General features: G+C 38.0%; 1 protein-coding gene across 6 annotated transcripts in view; it reads left to right on the top strand.

Moving 5' to 3' along the window:
* Positions 1-18,399, top strand: part of LARP1B (La ribonucleoprotein 1B) — a 159,364-nt gene that overhangs the window by 30,622 nt on the left and 110,343 nt on the right. For 5 of the 6 annotated variants that reach the window (XM_032292307.1, XM_032292309.1, XM_032292308.1 and 2 more), the window contains exons 9-10: positions 4,815-4,987; positions 10,556-10,918. In XM_032292307.1, coding sequence (XP_032148198.1) covers positions 4,815-4,987; positions 10,556-10,918 — 536 coding nt within the window. Of the gene's footprint in view, positions 1-4,814; positions 4,988-10,555; positions 10,919-11,181; positions 12,483-18,399 lie in introns of those variants that run through there. The other variant, XM_032292311.1, reaches the window with a different exon arrangement.

Raw genomic sequence — 18,399 nt, 5'->3', positions numbered from 1 at the left:
AGAAAGCCTACTTTCTTTAAGTCATTGGAGAGTAGTGTGTCACAAAAATTTGAAGTAGAAATAGGGATCAGAAGCATAGACTGTTTATACATATCTATGGATAAAGAAAAGAAATGAAACTGTATATCACTTTAATCTCAAATTTGAAGACCTTAAAATTTTAGCAACATAACTCTTTATGTATGATTTCTGAGGGATTTGTATGGTAAAATATTCTAACGATTAGTCTTCTTCACCAAAGCAATTAAAATTTCTATTTTTTTCCTGTCTGGAAGTCGAATTGTCTAATAGGGGTTGAACTGAGCAGAAGTCTACCTTTATGCACCACAAACCATTGATTATGGGAATGGTAAGATTACTTCTGAAACATAGGTTTTGCAGTTCTATGGATATTGTTAGTATTGTCAGCTCTTAAATGAAAGGAATTCATTCATCAAAATTGAAAGGTCAGGTACCTGATAATTTTTTTTTCTTTTTTTTTAAATTTTATTAATCTTCACAAGGGCACTGTAATGTAGTATTTTTCTTTATTTTCTTCTTTTTTTGTTTTCGTTGACTCTTAACACCACTCAATGAGGATTTTAAAACGTGCCACACATAAAATATGTAATCCCTTTTTCAAGAAACCTGTTTAATTACCCAGAGCTGTGATCCTCCCAAGGTAGAAAGAAAAGTCAGATCAGAGATGAAATGTATATGGTGATTTATCTTTGGAGAGTTTAGTTGACAATTTTCAATTAATAAAAGCAGCAAAGATAAATTTTCTATTAAATATAGATCTACATTTTTTTTGTTTCTAAGTAAGTTTAATGTCGGATAATTTAAGTCATTTAAACTCATTTTGCCTTGGAGGATTAGAGGCTTACTATTATCCTTAATCTGTTCAGATGTATAGTTTGAAACATTTTCATTATTAAAAAGATGCAGAAGACTACACAGAGCATTTATATAACTTAATTGTTATGAGGTTAACGCCGTTGCGAGTCTTACTCTAATTAACTCCGTTTCGTGTCTTACTCTAAGAATTGTATGTTTTCGCCGGGCGCGGTGGCTCACGCCTGTAATCCCAGCACTTTGGGAGGCCGAGGCGGGTGGATCATGAGGTCAGGAGATCGAGACCATCCTGGTCAACATGGTGAAACCCCGTCTCTACTAAAACTACAAAAAATTAGCTGGGCATGGTGGCACGTGCCTGTAATCCCAGCTACTGAGGAGGCTGAGGCAGGAGAATTGCCTGAACCCGGGAGGCGGAGGTTGTGGTGAGCCGATATCGCGCCATTGCACTCCAGCCTGGGTAACAAGAGAATTCTATGTTTTCTCATCTTACCCAAATTCTTTAGTGTTTTAATGTTATACTTTTAAGCATATGTGTTAGGAATGTACTGAAACTATTTACTTCCCGGTAGAGGCATAATTTAAGCTTAAATAACATTTAGCGATCATTTTATAAGAAACAGCTGAGTGTGGTGGTGTACACCTATAGTCCCAGCTACTCGGGAGGATGCTTGAGCCCAGGAGTTCTGAGGCCAGATTGGGTGACATACCAAAAGCTCATATCATAAAAAAAAAAAAAAAAAAAAAAAAAAAAAAGCAAGCAAAAAACTATTAAGTGGATGTTAAAAGATTTAATTTCTATATTAAAAATAGTAGCTAATTTTTTCTACTATGTGCCAGGTGCTATTCTTATCATTTATATATTAACTACTTAGACTAGTTGAGTTAATTTTCAGAGTAATTGGATAGGAAACTGAGTTAGTCCCCAAACGCAATTATTGGTGTAGTGGTTCTTCACCAATTTTTTTTTTTTTCCCTCTGAGATAGAGTCTTGCTCTGTCTCCCAGGCTGAAGTGCAGTGGCATGATCTTAGCTCACTGCAATCTCTGCCTCCCGGGTTCAAGCAATTCTCCTGCCTCAGCCTCCTGAGTAGGTAGGGTTACAGGTGTGTGCCACTACACCTGGCTAATTTTTGTATTTTTTTTTTTTTTAAAGACGGGGTTTCACCATGTTGGTCAGGCTGGTCTTGAACTCCCGACCTCAGGTGATCCGCCCGCCTTGGCCTCCAAAGTGCTTGGATTACAGACGTAAACCACTACGTCTGGCCAATTTTTGTATTTTTAATAGAGGCAAGATTTCACCATGTTGGCTACGGTGGCCTCAAACTCTAGACCTCAGGTGATCCCCCTGCCTCGGCCTTCCAGAGTGCTGGGATTACAGCCATGAGCCACTGTGTCCGGCTCTTCATCTACTTTTAAGGCTTTATTTACTGTATGAACATTGATAATTCATATATTAGATATAGAGTTCTCTGGGCCAGGTGCAGTAGCTCATGCCTATAATCTCAGTGCTTTCGAGATTAAGGTGAGAGGATTACTTGAGGCCAAGAGTTCAAGACCAGCCTGGGCAACAAAGTGAGACCCACTCAACAAAATAATATATATATTTTTAAATTGGCTTGGTGTATTGGTGTGCATGTGTAGTCCTAGTTATTCAGGAGGCTGAGTTGGGAGGACTGCTTGAGCCCAGGAGTTTGAGGCTGTAGTGAGCTATGATCATGGCACTGAAACTGATGTAAGAGACCCTGTCTCTTAAAAAAATAAGTCTCGTATGGCTCATGAAAAAGAAAAAAAAAAAAAAGGAAATAGTGTTCTCTGGAGTTAATGTTTTTCCCATTCCTATAACTAGACTGTTGATGTTAATATAAAGCTTGAATTTCACTTGTATGTTTTGTGTGTGTGTATGAATTGGTGGTGTGTATGGTGTTAATAAAGTTATAGAGCACCAGTGCCCAGTAAAAATATGTGAGCTATATATATAATTCCAAAAATTTTAGTATTCTTTAAAATTATAAAACAGATGAAATTAATTTTCATATTTTAAATAGGTATTTTATTTTAAAGATCCAAATGTTATATGCTCAATGTAAAAATTAATGGCACTATTTTTTTTAGTGGGATTGGGAGTACCAGGTCCTTAATATCTGGTGTATATTTTACGCTTGTCCTGAGCTTGTTTCAGGACTAGCCACATTTGAAGTGATCGATAACTGCATATAGCTAGTGCCTACTCTGTTTCACAGCACAGCTCTAGAGCTTTTCCTGTTATGAAATGATATATAGGCTTTTATTAGTAATATAGTAATCCAGTAGTTGAGTCCTGGTTGAGTCCATGTGTACAAGGGAAAGATGTTAAAGCTATCTGATTTTATTCTCATCTATGTCTAGCATGTAGATGAATGTAAAATCTTGGAATGCTCTTCTTAAACCCATTCTCAAAATGTGTAAATATTAAAAATATTTAGTAAATATTAAATATTAGTAAATATTAAAAAAAGATTGATATTAATTTATTTCAGCTTTCTGCATCCAACATTCTCTATTTTCAGTGAATTGACTTAGAGGAGTGAATAATGATGTGAAGAATTGTATGCTATACATTTTTAAATTTTATTGTGTGTATTTGAGGGTTTCAACATGTTGCAGAGTACATTTTTAAAAGACACCTTGTGTCCAAAGCCAGTCCATATTACATCGTCAAATCTGATCATGAATATAGCTTAAAATATTTAAATATTCTTTGATATTTTTCTTTTGAAAAAATATTTATAAAAGAAGCAATTTGATTTTTTTTGTGTGTGTGACAGAGTCTGGCTCTTTCGTCCAGGCTGGAGTGCAGAGGCACAATCTCAGCTCACTGCAACCTCCACCTCTGGGGTTCAAGCAGTTCTCTGCCTCAGCCTCCTGAGTAGCAGGGATTACAGATGCCCACCACCACGCCCAGCTGATTTTTTTTTGTATTTTTAGCAGAGACAGGGTTTCACCATCTTGGCCAGGGTGGTCTTGAACTCCTAACCTCGTGATCTACCCGCTTCAGCCTACCGAAGTGCTGGGATTACAGGTGTGAGCCACGGCGCCCGGCTGCAATTTGAATTTTATAATTTTTATTAAAAACAAACCTGCAGAAGTGATACTGTATAGAAAGACCTTTTAAATTCCAACAGTTTTTAAATGCTTTAAATGTTATTTCCAGGGCTGTGCACTTTAGTGATGTGACATTTTATTCTTTCTTTTTTTTTTTTCTTGCGATGGAGTTTCACTCTTGTTGCCCAGGCTGGAGTGAGTGCAATGGTGCGATCTCTGCTCACTGCAGCCTCTGCCTCCTGGGTTCAAGCGCTTCTCCTGCCTCAGCCTCCCAAGTAGCTGGGATTACACATATGCGCCATCACACCCGGCTAATTTTGTATTTTTGGTAGAGACAGGGTTCTCCATGTTGGTCAAACTGGTTGACAGTTTAAAGTATTTCAGTATGAGCCAAAGTAGTAAATGACAACACTGCATTTATTGCAGTAGGCAAATGTTGTTAAAGCAAGGAAATGTGAAAAATAGGAGTAATAACTGCTTTAGTTTAGATCCTAGTAGAATGAGAGACTAATTTTACCTTGAATGAAGTATGCATTTAGCTTAACTATGGCTTAAAAGCAATTGAGATTCCATAATTTTCTTATAATTTATAGATTTTAGTCTAAGATTTTGCAGAGAACTTGACTTCCTAGTAGTTGTACTGGCATAATTAGGAAGTGACTCACATTGATATTCTTGAGAAGTTTGAATGAATGTAGTGGTCTGTGTAAGAGTTGGTGACATTCCTTTAATTATTTGGTGGCTTCACTCTTGAGCAAATCTTATAAGCTCTTCAGTTGAGACTGATCATGTTTTTGTGAAAAAACATCAAGCCCCTGTTAAGGAAAAAATGAAATGTATTTTATAAGTAAGAAAAGCCATTATCATTTTAACTATAGAACTAACTTAAAATTTTAGAGTCTGCCCCAAATTCTCCAAGAATTGGAAGCCCATTGAGCCCAAAGAAAAACAGTGAAACAAGTATTCTTCAAGCAATGTCTAGAGGTTTGTCTACCAGTTTGCCTGACTTGGACTCAGAACCTTGGATAGAAGTAAAAAAGAGACATCAGCCAGCCCCAGTGAAATTGAGGGTAAGTTGTTACAGACTGAGTGAAGTGTGATATGCCCTGGATGGATATAAGGTCAGTGCATTTTATGTTTGTCAGGTATACATGTAAAATTTGAAAAAGTTAAAAAAAATGTTAAATTTGTAATTGTTGACCTTCAGTAGACACTTACGAGTTATTGTATGAGGAAAATAAGTTGTATCAATTTTTAAAGTGTATTTTTTAGTTCTGAACCTGATTTAAGAATTTTGGGATGTGGGCACAGTGGCCCATACCTGTAATCACAGCACTGTGGAGGCCGAGGCAAGAAGATTGCTTGAACCAGAAGCTCTAGGCCACCTGGGCAATATAGGGAGACCCTGTCTCTACAAATAATTCAAAAAATTAGCCGAGCATGGTAGAGCGTGTCTGTGGTCTCAGCTACTCAGGAGGCTGAGGCAGGAGGAACACTTGAGCCCAGGAGGTTAAGGTTGCAGTGAGCCATGATCACACCACTGCACTCCAGTGCAGGCGACAGAGTGAGACTCTGTCTTAAAAAAAAAAAAAAAAAAATTTTTTTATTTGGCTTTTGTACTTGTGATTAATTTTAACTTAACTAGTATTTCAGTTTTTTATAAAGTCGAAAAAATATGACTTTTTTTTCTTTTTTTTGAGACAGAGTCTTGTTCTATTGCCCAAGCTGGAGTGCTGTGGTGCAGTATTGGATCACTTCAGCCTTTGCCTCCTGGGTTCAAGAGAGTCTTGTGCCTCAGCCACCTGAGTAACTGGGATTATAGGCTTGCTTCACGATGCCCAAACAACTATTTTTTTTGTGTGTTTCTGGTAGAGATGAGATTATGCATGTTGCCCACGCTGGTCTCAAACTCCTGTCCTCAAATAATTTGTTTGCCTCGGCTTCCTAGAGTGCTGGGATTACAAGCATGAGCCTCTCTGCCCCTGGCCAGAAAAACTATAAATTTTGAAGTTATACCCATGTTAATTATTTGCAAGGTTCTAGGGGGTGTATATCAGGTTTATATATGTTTTGGTGATTTGATGCACTAAAGGAAAAGAAAATTGAATTTTTTGCCGGGGGTACGTGAGGGAGTGAGATGGTGATATTTATAAAAAGAACAGTAGGAGATCCTTGTGGTAGTACTGCTCTGCATTTTTCACTGGTGGTAGATAAACGAACTTAGATATGTATTACGATTTTTTTGGTCTCAATCACAAATGAGTGCAAATAAAACTGGGGAAGTTAAGCTAAGATTTATTTATATCAAAGTCAATATCTTGTTTGGGATGTTGTGGTATATTTTTGTAAGATGCTACCATTGGGGGAAACCAGGATACATGAGCTCTCTATTATTTCTTATAACTGTATGTGAATGTATAATTATCTCAAAATAAAAAGTTAACTAAAAATAAACTTGGGAAGAATGCCACTCAAAAGATTCAAATATTGAAAGTCTGCTCTCTAAAGGGGATGGAAGGTATTGAGAGAAGGATTGTGATGTGGAGGACCAGCAAATTGGTGATGCTAGCTGGTTTTCAAAGTGTAAGGAGAACTGTATAGTTTTATGGCCAAAGAATGTCAATATATCTGAATTATATGGTATTTTGGTGCTGCAGACCGAGGATCTGGCCTGGAGGAAACATGGCTTTAGGTTCTGGGGTCCTAGATATTTCAGAGATAACTGTTGAGGTAGCTCAGTTATTGACATAATTGTTAATATACTTTTTAAAAAGTGCTCTTTTAAAAACATTTAGAGTGGGCATAGAAATCTTGGTTGAATATTTTTCTTTAGAATTCTAAAAACATTTTTCTTTTGTCAACTGGGTTTCAGTTTTTCCCTTGTGAAAGTCAGTCCCTTCACATTCTTTGTATCAAGTGATTTTTTTTCTTCTTGAGACTGTGTTTTGAGACAGAGTCTCACTCTTGTTGCCCAAGCTGGAATGGAGTGCAATGGTGGGATCTTGGTTCACTGCAACCTTCACCTTCTGAGGTCAAGTGATTCTCCTGCCTCAGACTCCTGAGTAGCTAGGATTACAGGTGCCTGCTACCAAGCCCGGCTAATTTTTGTATTTGTATTTTTATTTATTTTTTTGAGACAGAGTCTTGCTCTGTTGCCCACGTTGGAGTGCAGTGGTGCAGTCTCAGCTCACTACACCTGCTGGGTTCAAGTCTCCTGTCTCAGCCTCTCCAGTAGCTGGGATTACAGGTGCCCGCCACCATGGCCAGCTAATTTGTTTTGTATTTTTAGTAGAGACGGTGGAGGGGTTTCACCACGTTGGCCAGGCTGGTCTCAAATTCCTGACCTCAGGCGATCCATCTGCCTCGGCCTCCTAAAGTGTTAGGATTACAGGCGTGAGCCACCGTTCCTGGCCGATTGCATGCTCTTGGTAAGTGAAAACGTCCTATGTACTTGGACATCTAGACTGGGCAGATAATAGGAATGCTGGTTCTTTTTCTCCACAATTGCAAAAAAAAAAAAAAGGAGTACTTTTCTCTGAGACATAGAATTTCTTAATGTATCTCATTCATTGGTGAAACTACCTTTTCTTTTTCTCTCCCAGCTCTGTTTTAGAGATTCAGAATAATACTAGGATATGTTCAAATTCTATCCAGCCCTATCACCCAAAACATGAGCCTTCCCTTGTCAAATCTTATTTTGTTTAGAAAGCAATTCTTGGGCTTTTAGTTGGGAGCAATCTTTGCATAATTTTATATTCTGAGATAAAGGGATTGGATTGACTGTTCTAGCTGTGTTCTATAGTTGGTTTTGCAAATACCTACTTTGATTGCCATCCAATAGTTCATTCCTACTCTTTGTAACTGCCATCTTTAAACTTTCTAGAACCCTGGCAGGATCAATGGCTTTTGTCTCCCCTTTAGCCTTTCTTTGTATCCGTTCTAGGTTGCTATTTTTTCTGCTCTTGTTTATTATCAATACAATCCAATTTACTTTCTGCTTTCCAGAAATTCATAAAAGTCTTCGATCTTCTGATGGTCATGCTTGTTTTCAGTATTGATGAGGATTTATTGTTTTTATTCTTTGCACTGTGTATTATTACTGCAAATAAGCATGCACACTTAAGTCATCTTCAATCCCTAATCTCTCCTTCTTCTTTCTTTTTTTTTGAGACAGTGTCTCACTCTGTTGCCCAAGCTAGAGTGCAGCGGTGTGATCTCAGTTCACTGCAACGTCTGCCTCCTGGGTTCAAGCGATTCTCCTGCCTCAGCCTCCCAAGTAACTGGGATTATAGGCGTATGCCACCACGCCCGGCTAATTTTTTGTATTGTTAGTAATGACAGGGTTATGCCATGTTAGCCAGGATGGTCTTGATCTTCTGACCTCGTGTTCCACCTGCCTCGGCCTCCTAAAGTGCTGGGATTACAGGCGTGAGCCACTGCACCTGGCCCTCAATCCCTAATCTCTTAATAATGGCCTTTTCCTGAACGGGCGCTGTAGCTCACACCTGTAATCCCAGCACTTTGGGAGGCCAAGGTAGGCAGATCACGAGGTCAGAAGATCAAGACCATTCGGGCCAATATAGTGAAACCCCATCTCTACTAAAAATACCAAAAAAAAAAAAAAAAAAAAAAAAGCTGGGTGTGATGACGCACGCCTGTAGTCCCAGCTACTGGGGAGGCTGAGGAAGCAGAATTGCTTGAACCCAGGAGGTGGAGATTGCAGTGAGCTGAGATCGCGCCATTGCACTACTGCCTGGGTGACAGTGCGAGACTCCATCTCAAAAGCAAAACAAAAGAAAAGTCATGGTCTTTTCCTCAGAAATTACAAAAACAAATTTAATAGTTTGTTGTTTATTCTCTTAGACTTTTGTCATGTACCTGCAAATGTGAAAAACAATATATAATTTAAAATATATAATTAATGTTTTAAAAAATGCATATTCACAGTGTTTTACAACTTGTCTTTTTTTAGTAGAATCATCACGGGCAGCCTTCTGTTTACTAGAGTGTTAGCTCCATCAGGACAGAGTTGTCGTTAAATTTATTGCTGTATGTCCCTTCCTAAAACAGTGCCTGGCTCAGAGGAAGTACTCAGATAATTATCAACTAACTAAGTGAATATTACTGGGACTGGGAATTTTGAAAGGGAAGAGTTGTTTTTTCCTAGACATAGGAAGTTAGCATGCACTGAAGGGTAAAATAGGCCAGAGGATGACAAGTGAAAGTGACACCAAGGAGAAACTTATTTCCTTCTTCTGGGAGTTTTAGGCTAGTTTACATTGTTAGAAGATCCAGGATCTGAAAGCTTAGACTTTTTTTTTTTGCAAGGCAGAGTCTAGCTTTGTCGCCCAGTGTGGAGTGCAATAGCACTATCTTGGCTCACTGCAACCTCTGTGTCCCAGATTCAGGCAATTATCCTGCCTCAGCCTACTGAGTAGCTGGTACTACAGATGCCCACCACTGCTCCCAACTAATTTTTGTATTTTTAGTAGAGACAGCATTTCAGCATGTTGGCCAGGATGGTCTCAATCTCTTGACCTCATGATTCACCTCCCTCTCCCTCCCAAAGTGCTGGGATTACAGGCATGAGCCATTGCACCCAGCAGCTTAGACTTCTAATGTAAGCCAACAGCTGTTTTAAGTTCTTTTTTTGAGAACGGAGTCTTGCTGTGTCCCCCAGGCTGGAGTGCAGTGGCACGATCTTAGCTCACTTCAACCTCTGTCTTCTGGGTTCAAGCGATTCTCCTGTGTCAGCCTCCCAAGTAGCTAGGACTATAGGCGCGTGCCACCATACCCGGCTAATTTTTGCATTTTTAGTAGAGATGGGGTCTCGCCATGTTCAAGCTGATCTTGAACTCTTGGCCTCAGGTGATCCGCCCACCTTAGTCTCCCAAAGTGCTGGGATTACAGGCGTGAACCACCATACACGGCCTAGTTGTTTTAAGTTCTATAGGAGGGGTAGACTTTTTAACAGTTGCTGAATATTAGCATGAATTTGACATGAAAACTGGGCCATGTGGGGATGAGGATAGAGTATAGAGATTAGGTAAGAAACTATGTTATTATCATTTTGAGGTAAAAACATGCAGAATAAGGAAGATTATTGATTCTGAAAATCAAAAGACTTTGGTTCAATTGATTGATTGATTGATTGAGATGGAGTCTTGCTATTGTCGTCCAGGCTGGAGTACAGTGGTGTGATCTTGGCTCACTGCAACCGCCCTGCCTCCTGGGTTCAGATGAATCTCCTGCCTCAGCCTCCTGAGTAGCTGGGATTATAGGCACCTACAACCATGCCAGGCTAATTGGTTCTATTTATAGTTGTGAAATCATAGGCAAATGCTTTCACATCTGTAGGCCTTTGTTTTTATTAGTAAAATGAATCATTGTGAAAGATAATGGTTAAGACTATTCAAACTCTAAAAGAGTCTCTAATTTTTATTCAACTTTGTGGTTTTCTTTAGTCTTAAATTTATTGGGCCAAAATAATACTCACTTGATTTTCTTTTACAGTTTGGCTGTTAAACAAGTAATTGAGCATAAAAGCTTGATACTACTTACTTGCAACACTGTTTTAAGACATTTAATTTAAAAGTGATAGAAAATTTTTTATATAAATTACCGATTTCTTCCTTCAGGAATCAATGTCTGTGCCTGAAGGGTCATTAAATCAGCTATGTTCTTCAGAAGAACCAGAACAAGAAGAACTTGATTTTTTGTTTGATGAAGAGATTGAACAAATAGGACGAAAAAACACATTTACTGATTGGTCTGATAATGATTCAGATTATGAAATTGATGACCAAGACTTAAATAAGATTTTGATTGTAACTCAGACACCACCTTATGTGAAAAAACATCCTGGAGGAGATCGAACAGGCAACCACATGTCTCGGGCAAAAATCACATCTGAGCTTGCTAGAGTTATCAATGATGGCTTATATTATTATGAACAGGATCTATGGATGGAAGAAGATGAAAACAAACACACAGCCATAAAGGTAATTGTTTCTGGCCAACATCTTTCTGCTGATACTTTATTTTGATTGTATGTTGCTATTTATACTCTTAAACTTGAGGCTTTATTTTATGAAATGTTGAATATAAACATATTTAACTGGAAAAATTCCTGGAAATATACCTGATAATTACCACCTGAGGAATCATTTTATTTTACGAAAGTAACAGTGTAATGAATACTATAATTGTAAAAAATTAGCACTCACTGAGTTAAACCCTTGCTTTTCTTTTTTTTTTTTTTTAGGTGAAAATGCTAAGAACGCCCTTTCTCATATGAAAGAATAAAAACAAGTTACTATGGACAGGCTTAATTCATATGCTCATTACTTACCTGGCTATCACCCCAACTGTATGAGCCAGTGGCTTTAGAGAACACTTACTTTTCTTGCCCCTTTCTGTTTTCCCCGCTTAGTCTATGATGCATGATCCAGGGTTGTGGACAAACTGTAGACGACTTAACTGGATGATTGTCTCTGTTGATCCAGTCATTACTGTGGTGTTAGGGATACTTTTTACAACCTTGTTCTAAGTTTTTATCTTCTTGCATTTCATTCACCCCAGATCCTGGTCCCTATCCTAGTTATTAAAGTAAAATAGAGAGCCAGAATAGTTTACTAGGTATCTGTACTACTTCAATATGAATTATAATGGTACAAATATGGGAATAAAAGGGATCTTTTTCAGCCATTAAGTTTATCAGAAAAGCCCCAATAGTTAAATATTTGTTTTCAGAACAAGGTATAATAAGGGAAAGTCATATAACATTATATGCCAAATAGGAAACTGATCTTGGTTGGAAATAAAGTTGTAGGAAGAAAAACTGGCCAACTAGTGGCTGAGTAGTGGGTACTGCCGGTCGATGGGGTTTCATGTCATCGGCAAGAAGTGTACTGGCCTTCTTGGCCCCTCATTTCTTTTCTTCCTGGAATCTGCAGTACTGCTTAGCCTTCTGTAATTACTGTTATGTGAAGTAGAGCCTGAGCAGTTCCCTGCTTGTCCTACTGCTGTGGGAAAGGAAGCCTGTTTTTATAATGCTTCTCAGTTGAAAGTCTTTTCTAGTGTAAGGATTGCTATTTTACTTGTAACAGAACAGAGATACCAGTAAATTCTACCAATAATCAGTTAAAATTCTTCTCCCATTCTCTACCCCTTTACCCAGCTTTGTTTTTCACTGTAGGATGTATCAGTATCTATAATGCTATATATTTTACTTACCTTTATTCTCTCGAAGAAAAACCATGGATGTAATACCATTGATGATAGGATTTTTTTGTCTATTTTGTTTATTACTTTTGTATATCTAGTGCTAGAATAGTTTCTGGCACAAAGAAATGTTCAATTTGTATTTCTTAAAGTGAATAAATTATGGAGTAAACATTATGCACTAACTAAAGGAACCTAATCACTGTATATAATGCTGATTCTGTGGGAAATGTTTTCAGTCTTCCAAGTAACAAATTTGTAAGCCGTCTTGAGAAACATGCCATTTGTAGGTGATTATTTCCTCAAAGTGTAGACAACAATAATTAAAAGCCATGTATTGAGTTCTTTAGGCATGTGCTGATCTTATTCAGTAAATATTAATAAAAGGAAAGTAATTTTGACTGTATAACTTTAACCATTATAATTCCAAATATACCTTACGTTGACCTGATTCTTAGGTACATTCTCATCATTTAACTCATTCTCTTTGGTTGTGATTGTGTGCCCTACATGTAGTTTCTCATTAGACTGGGACTTTTCCTGTGGGTCTGCTTAAAGGGAGAGAAATCAGTCATTTAACATATACCATTGAACGCTTACTATGTGCCAGACACTGCTAGAAACTGGGCACAGAGTGAGAAGATAAATAATAGGGTTTCTATATGCCTAAAACCTACAGATAATTGGGGAAACAGACATAAAAATAAACCCACAATAAGTACTTAATCACAAATTACAATAAATATTCTTTTTTAAATTATTATTGTATTTTAGGTTTTGCGGTATGTGTGAAGAAAATGTAAGATTGTTGCATAGGTACACACATGGCAGTGTGGTTTGCTGCCTTCCTCCCCATCACCTGTATCTGGCATTTCTCCCCCTGTTATCCCTCCCCAACTCCCTACGCTCCGCTGTCCCTCCGCTATTTCCCCCCAGCAGACCCCGGTGTGTGATGCTCCCCTCCCCGTGTCCATGTGTTCTCATTGTTCAACACCCACCTGAGTGAGAACATGCGGTGTTTGATTTTCTGTTCTTGTGTCAGTTTGCTGAGAATGATGGTTTCTAGGTTCATCCATGTTCCTACAAAGGACACAAACTCATCATTTTTGATGGCTGCATAGTATTCCATGGTGTATATGTGCCACATTTTCCTTGTCCAGTCTATCATTGATGGGTATTTGGGTTGGTTCCAAGTCTTTGCTATTGTGAACAGTGCCACAGTGAACATTCGTGTGCATGTGTCCTTTAATAGAACGATTTATAATCCTTTGGATATATATCCAGTAATGGGATTGCTGGGTCAAATGGAATATCTATTTCTAGGTCCTTGAGGAATCGCCACACTGTCTTCCACAATGGTCGAACTAATATACACTCCCACCAACAGTGTAAAAATGTTCCTATTTCTCCACATCCTCTCCAGCATCTGTTGTCTCCAGAGTTTTTAATGATCGCCATTCTAACTGGCGTGAGATGGTATCTCAATGTAGTTTTGATTTGCATTTCTCTAATGACCAGTGATGATGAGCATTTTTTCATATGTTTGTTGGCCTCATATATGTCTTCTTTTGTAAAGTGTCTGTTCATCTCCTTCACCCACTTTTGAATGGGCTTGTTTTTTTTTTTCTTGCAAATCTGTTTTAGTTCTTTGTAGATTCGGGATATTAGCCCATCAGTCAGCTGGGTAGATTGCAAAAATTTTTTCCCATTCTGTTGGTTGCCAATTCACTCTAATGACTGTTTCTTTTGCTGGGCAGAAGCTGTGGAGTTTGATTAGGTTCCATTTGTCTGTTTTGGTTTTTGTTGCCAGTGCTTTTGGTGTTTTAGTCATGAAGTCCTTGCCTATACCTATGTCCTGAATGGTTTAGCCTAGGTTTTCTTCTAAGGTTTTTATGATGTTAGGTTTTATGTTTAAGTCTTTAATCTATCTGGAGTTAATTTTAGTATAAGGTGTCAGGAAGGGGTCCAGTTTTCTGCTTTCTGCACATGGCTAGCCAGTTTTCCCAACACCATTTATTAAACAGGGAATCCTTTCCCCATTGCTTGTTTTTGTGAGGTTTGTCAAAGATCAGATTGTTGTAGATGTGTGGCATTGCCTCTGAGGCCTCTGTTCTGTTCCATTGGTCTATATCTCCGTTTTGGTACCAGTACCATGTTGTTTTGATTACTGTAGCCTTGTAGTATAGTTTGAAGTCCAGTAGCGTGTTGCCTCCAGCTTTGTTCTTTTTGCTTAGAATTGACTTGGCTATGTGGGCTCTCTTTTGGTTCTATATGAAGTTTAAGATGATTTTTCCCAGTTCTGTGAAGAAGGTCATTGGTAGCTTGATGGAGATAGCATTGAATCTGTAAATTACTTTAGGCAGTATGGCCATTTTCACGATATTGATTCTTCCTAACCATGAGCATGGAATGTTTCTCCATCTGTTTGTGTCCTTTCTTATTTCGTTGAGCAGTGGTTTGTAGTTCTCCTTGAAGAGGTCCTTAAATCCTTTGTTAGTTGTATTCCTAGGTATTTTATTCTCTTTGTAGCAATTGTGAATGGCAGTTCATTGTTGATTTGGCTCTCTTTCAGTCTGTTATTGGTGTATAGGAATGCTTGTGGTTTCTGCACATTGATTTTGTGTCCTGAGACTTTGCTGAAGTTGCTTATCAGCTTCAGGAGATTTTTGTCTGAGACAATGGGGTCTTCTAAATATACAATCATGTCCTCTGCAAATAGAGACAATTTGATTTCCTCCTTTTCTAATTGAATGCCCTTTATTTCTTTTTCTTGCCTGATTATTCTGGCTAGAACTTCCAATACTATGTTGAATAGGAGTGGTGAGAGGGCATCCTTGTCTAGTGCCAGATTTCAAAGGGAATGCTTCCAGTTTTTGCCCATTCAGTATGATATTGGCTGTGGGTTACAATAAGTATTCTAAAAGAAAAAAAACAGAAAGCTATTTCGTTGAGTAGTCAGGGAAGTCCTCTGAGAAAGTCAGATAGTGAAATCTGAAGTGGAAGTAGGACATAACCAAGCAAAGAATAGGGAAACAGTATTCCAGGAAAAGGAAACAGTAAATGTCAAGGATCTTAGGCAATAAAGAATTTGGCACATTTGAGGAACTGGAAAAAAAGGTCAGTTTGCCTATTGTATTATATAAAAGGTTAATTATAGTTGAATAGACAGGAATCAGATCATTTATGTGCCATGTTAAATAATGTGGAATTTGTCTAAAGTTCAAATGCAGTATCTTAGTTTTGCAAAGGCAGTGTGACATGATCTAATTTTTATTTTTGGTAGATCATTCTGGTTGCTTTGGCAGAGAATGGATTGTACAGGGACAAGAGTGGGCAGAGGAAATCCAGTTAAGAGGCCATCCATACAGAATATGAAGTGGTAGGCTAAGACAAATAGGTGACAGAGGAAATATAGAAGTGAGAAAACTATCTCATCTGAGCCTTGAGGGATGATTATATAGGAGTTGTATAGGAAAGTGTGTTCTTGTAGAAGTCAAAAGCTGGCTCCAAGAGAAGAGAATAATCAGGTGTGTCAGCAACTTTATAGGTTGAATTAGATAAGAATGAAAAGTATGCTGGGTGCGGTGGCTCACACCTGTAATCCAAGCACTTTGGAGGCCAAGGTGGGTGGATCACCTGAGGTCGGGAGTTCAAGACCAGCCTAACCAACATGGTGAAACCCCGCCTTTAAAAAAAAAAAAAAAGATTGAAAAGTATGTCATATTGATAGGGCAATTTAGTACTCATTTTTGACTCTGCAAAAGAGTTTTGGTGGATTCAGGAAGCTATGTTTAACTGGACCGAAGAGTGAATAAAGGCTTTATTTTGTTTTGGGCATATCTTTACTGCTGAAGACTACTAAAATGACAGGCCTATAGGTAAGAAAATATCTGCTTAAAATAGAGATATACTGGGTAAATTATTATCAGGCTGAAACTATAGAGAAGTGAAGTACTGAAACTTAGTTTTACCCTGAGGTCCTTGTAGAAGCTACCTAAAACAGGGTTAAAAAACAAATTCAGAGATCAGCCGAAATTATGGATTTTCATAGGATTCATTTTCCATTTAATTGGTACCCAAAGTGCACCAAGATCTCACAGATCACCACTAAAGAACTTAACTCATGTAATTAAGTACCACCTGTTCCCCAAAAATCCATGGAAATTAAAAAAAAAGATGCCCAAAAGGAATATTCATTTTCAGTGAAAGAACTGAGCTTGCTTCACAACTACTGCCCTAAGGGAATCTATAAAGAATATTTTTCTGGTTGTGCTGAGCAGAACAGGGAGGAAAAAATTGGGTTAGAAGTTGTATTCATGCAACCCAAGTTCATACTCTGGGTGACTAAAGTAAGCACTAGTTGCCAATTTAATGTGATTGTGCCTAGCATATGAAAATGAAGATTTTTTTTCACCTTTATGCTAGACCCCAAAGTATTTATTCACATTATATTGCAAGGAAAGTTAGCAGCACATAAAACGAATAGCCAGAAAGTGAGATCTTGCATGTGAAAATGAACAAAAGTAACAGGCAGCAGAAACTTACCTTAAAATAATTTTTTTTTTCTTTTGAGATGGAGTCTTGCTCTGTCGTCCAGTGTTGAGTGCAGTGGCACCATCTCAACTCACTGTAACATCCACCTCTCAGGTTCAAGCAATTCTCTTGCCTCAGCCTTCCAAGTAACTGGGATTACAGGTGGGTGCCACTGCAGTTGGCTAAGTTTTTATATTTTTGGTAGAGATGGGGTTTCACCATGTTGACCAGGCTGGTCTTGAACTCCTGACCTCAAGTGATCTGCCCACCTCGGCTTCCCAAAGTGCTGAGATTACAGCCATGAGCCACCGTGCCTGGCCCCTTAAAATAATTTAGATAGTCAAATTATTAAAGTATGCAGTAGCTAGGCTTACTATGTTTAAGGAAATAAAAATATGTATAGAGAAGAAGAAATTCTAAAGAATAACCATAGAACTTCTGGTAGTAAAAACAATTATGATTAAAATTAAGAACTAAATCAATTTAAGGGATTAACAACAGATAAGACAGAATTAGAGCATTAGTCAATTGGAAGACTGTTAACAAGAATTTATTCAGAAATTACCACAGAGTAGCAAAGAAATGATATATGAATATATAAAATATATTGAATATATGAAAAGAGGGTACAGAATGATTTTCTACACAGTCTGCTATTGGTTGGTAAATTTCACATCAAGTTTTGTAATTTAACATCTAATAGATTTTATTATAAAGCTTTTTATTTATTTTTTTTTAAAGGTAAGCAAGAAATTTGGAATATAGAGTAATGGAGAAGGTCTAAAATACACATTCAATGAGAGTTCCAGAATAAAAGTGTAGAGAGAATGGGGCCGAATCATTTTTATAAGAGGTAATTAGGACCTCTGTAGAACTGAGGAGAGGTGTCAGAGATTAGCCAGAAAGAAAACGGCAGATTACTTTCAAGAAAGAAGAATCATTAGACGGCTGACAGCTAGCTTCCCAACAGTGACAGGCAATAGACAATGGAATGATAGCTTTAATTTGCCAAGGGAAAATAACTGTTAACTTATAATTGTATGCCTTGCAAAAATATCTTTCAGTAAGGGGGGCAGAATATGAGAAATTAGCACCAGCAAAGCCTCATGAAAGGTAGTCTCCAAAGGGTAGAATAAAAGTGATTTTACATATCAGAGACACAGAAAGGACTGCAGAGAAAAACAAGTGATAAATATATGATTAAAACTAAATGAATGTTAACTGTATAAAGCAATTATTATGTCTTACAGATTTACTGTAACATTAACACAAAGTGGGAGAGAGAGCAGTAAATGAATTAGTATTTAAATGTAATTTTGTATCTGGAAAAGGGGTATTGATTAAAGTTATTAAAGTTTTCAAATTGCAGTTTGAAGGATACCCATTTAATTTGCAAGGTGATCTGAATTCATGTGGAAATTTCAGGAATACATAGTAGTCAAAACATTCTTAAAAAATAACAACATTGGCCGGGCGCTGTGGCTCAAGCCTGTAATCCCAGCATTTTGGGAGGCCGAGGCGGGTGGATCACGAGGTTAAGAGATCGAGACCATCCTGGTCAACATGGTGAAACCCTGTCTCTACTAAAAATACAAAAATTAGCTGGGCGTGGTGGCGCATGCATGTAATCCCAGCTACTCGGGAGGCTGAGGCAGGAGAATTGCCTGAACCCAGGAGGCGGAGGTTGCGGTGAGCCGAGATCGTGCCATTGCACTCCAGCCTGGGT

The sequence above is a fragment of the Sapajus apella genome, unplaced genomic scaffold (assembly GCF_009761245.1).
Source record: "Sapajus apella isolate SASKATOON/1434 unplaced genomic scaffold, GSC_monkey_1.0 scaffold27, whole genome shotgun sequence".
Classification (NCBI taxonomy): Eukaryota; Metazoa; Chordata; class Mammalia; order Primates; family Cebidae; genus Sapajus; species Sapajus apella.
The sequence above is the reverse complement of the archived record's forward strand: the minus strand, read 5'-3'. Positions and strand labels throughout refer to the sequence as shown.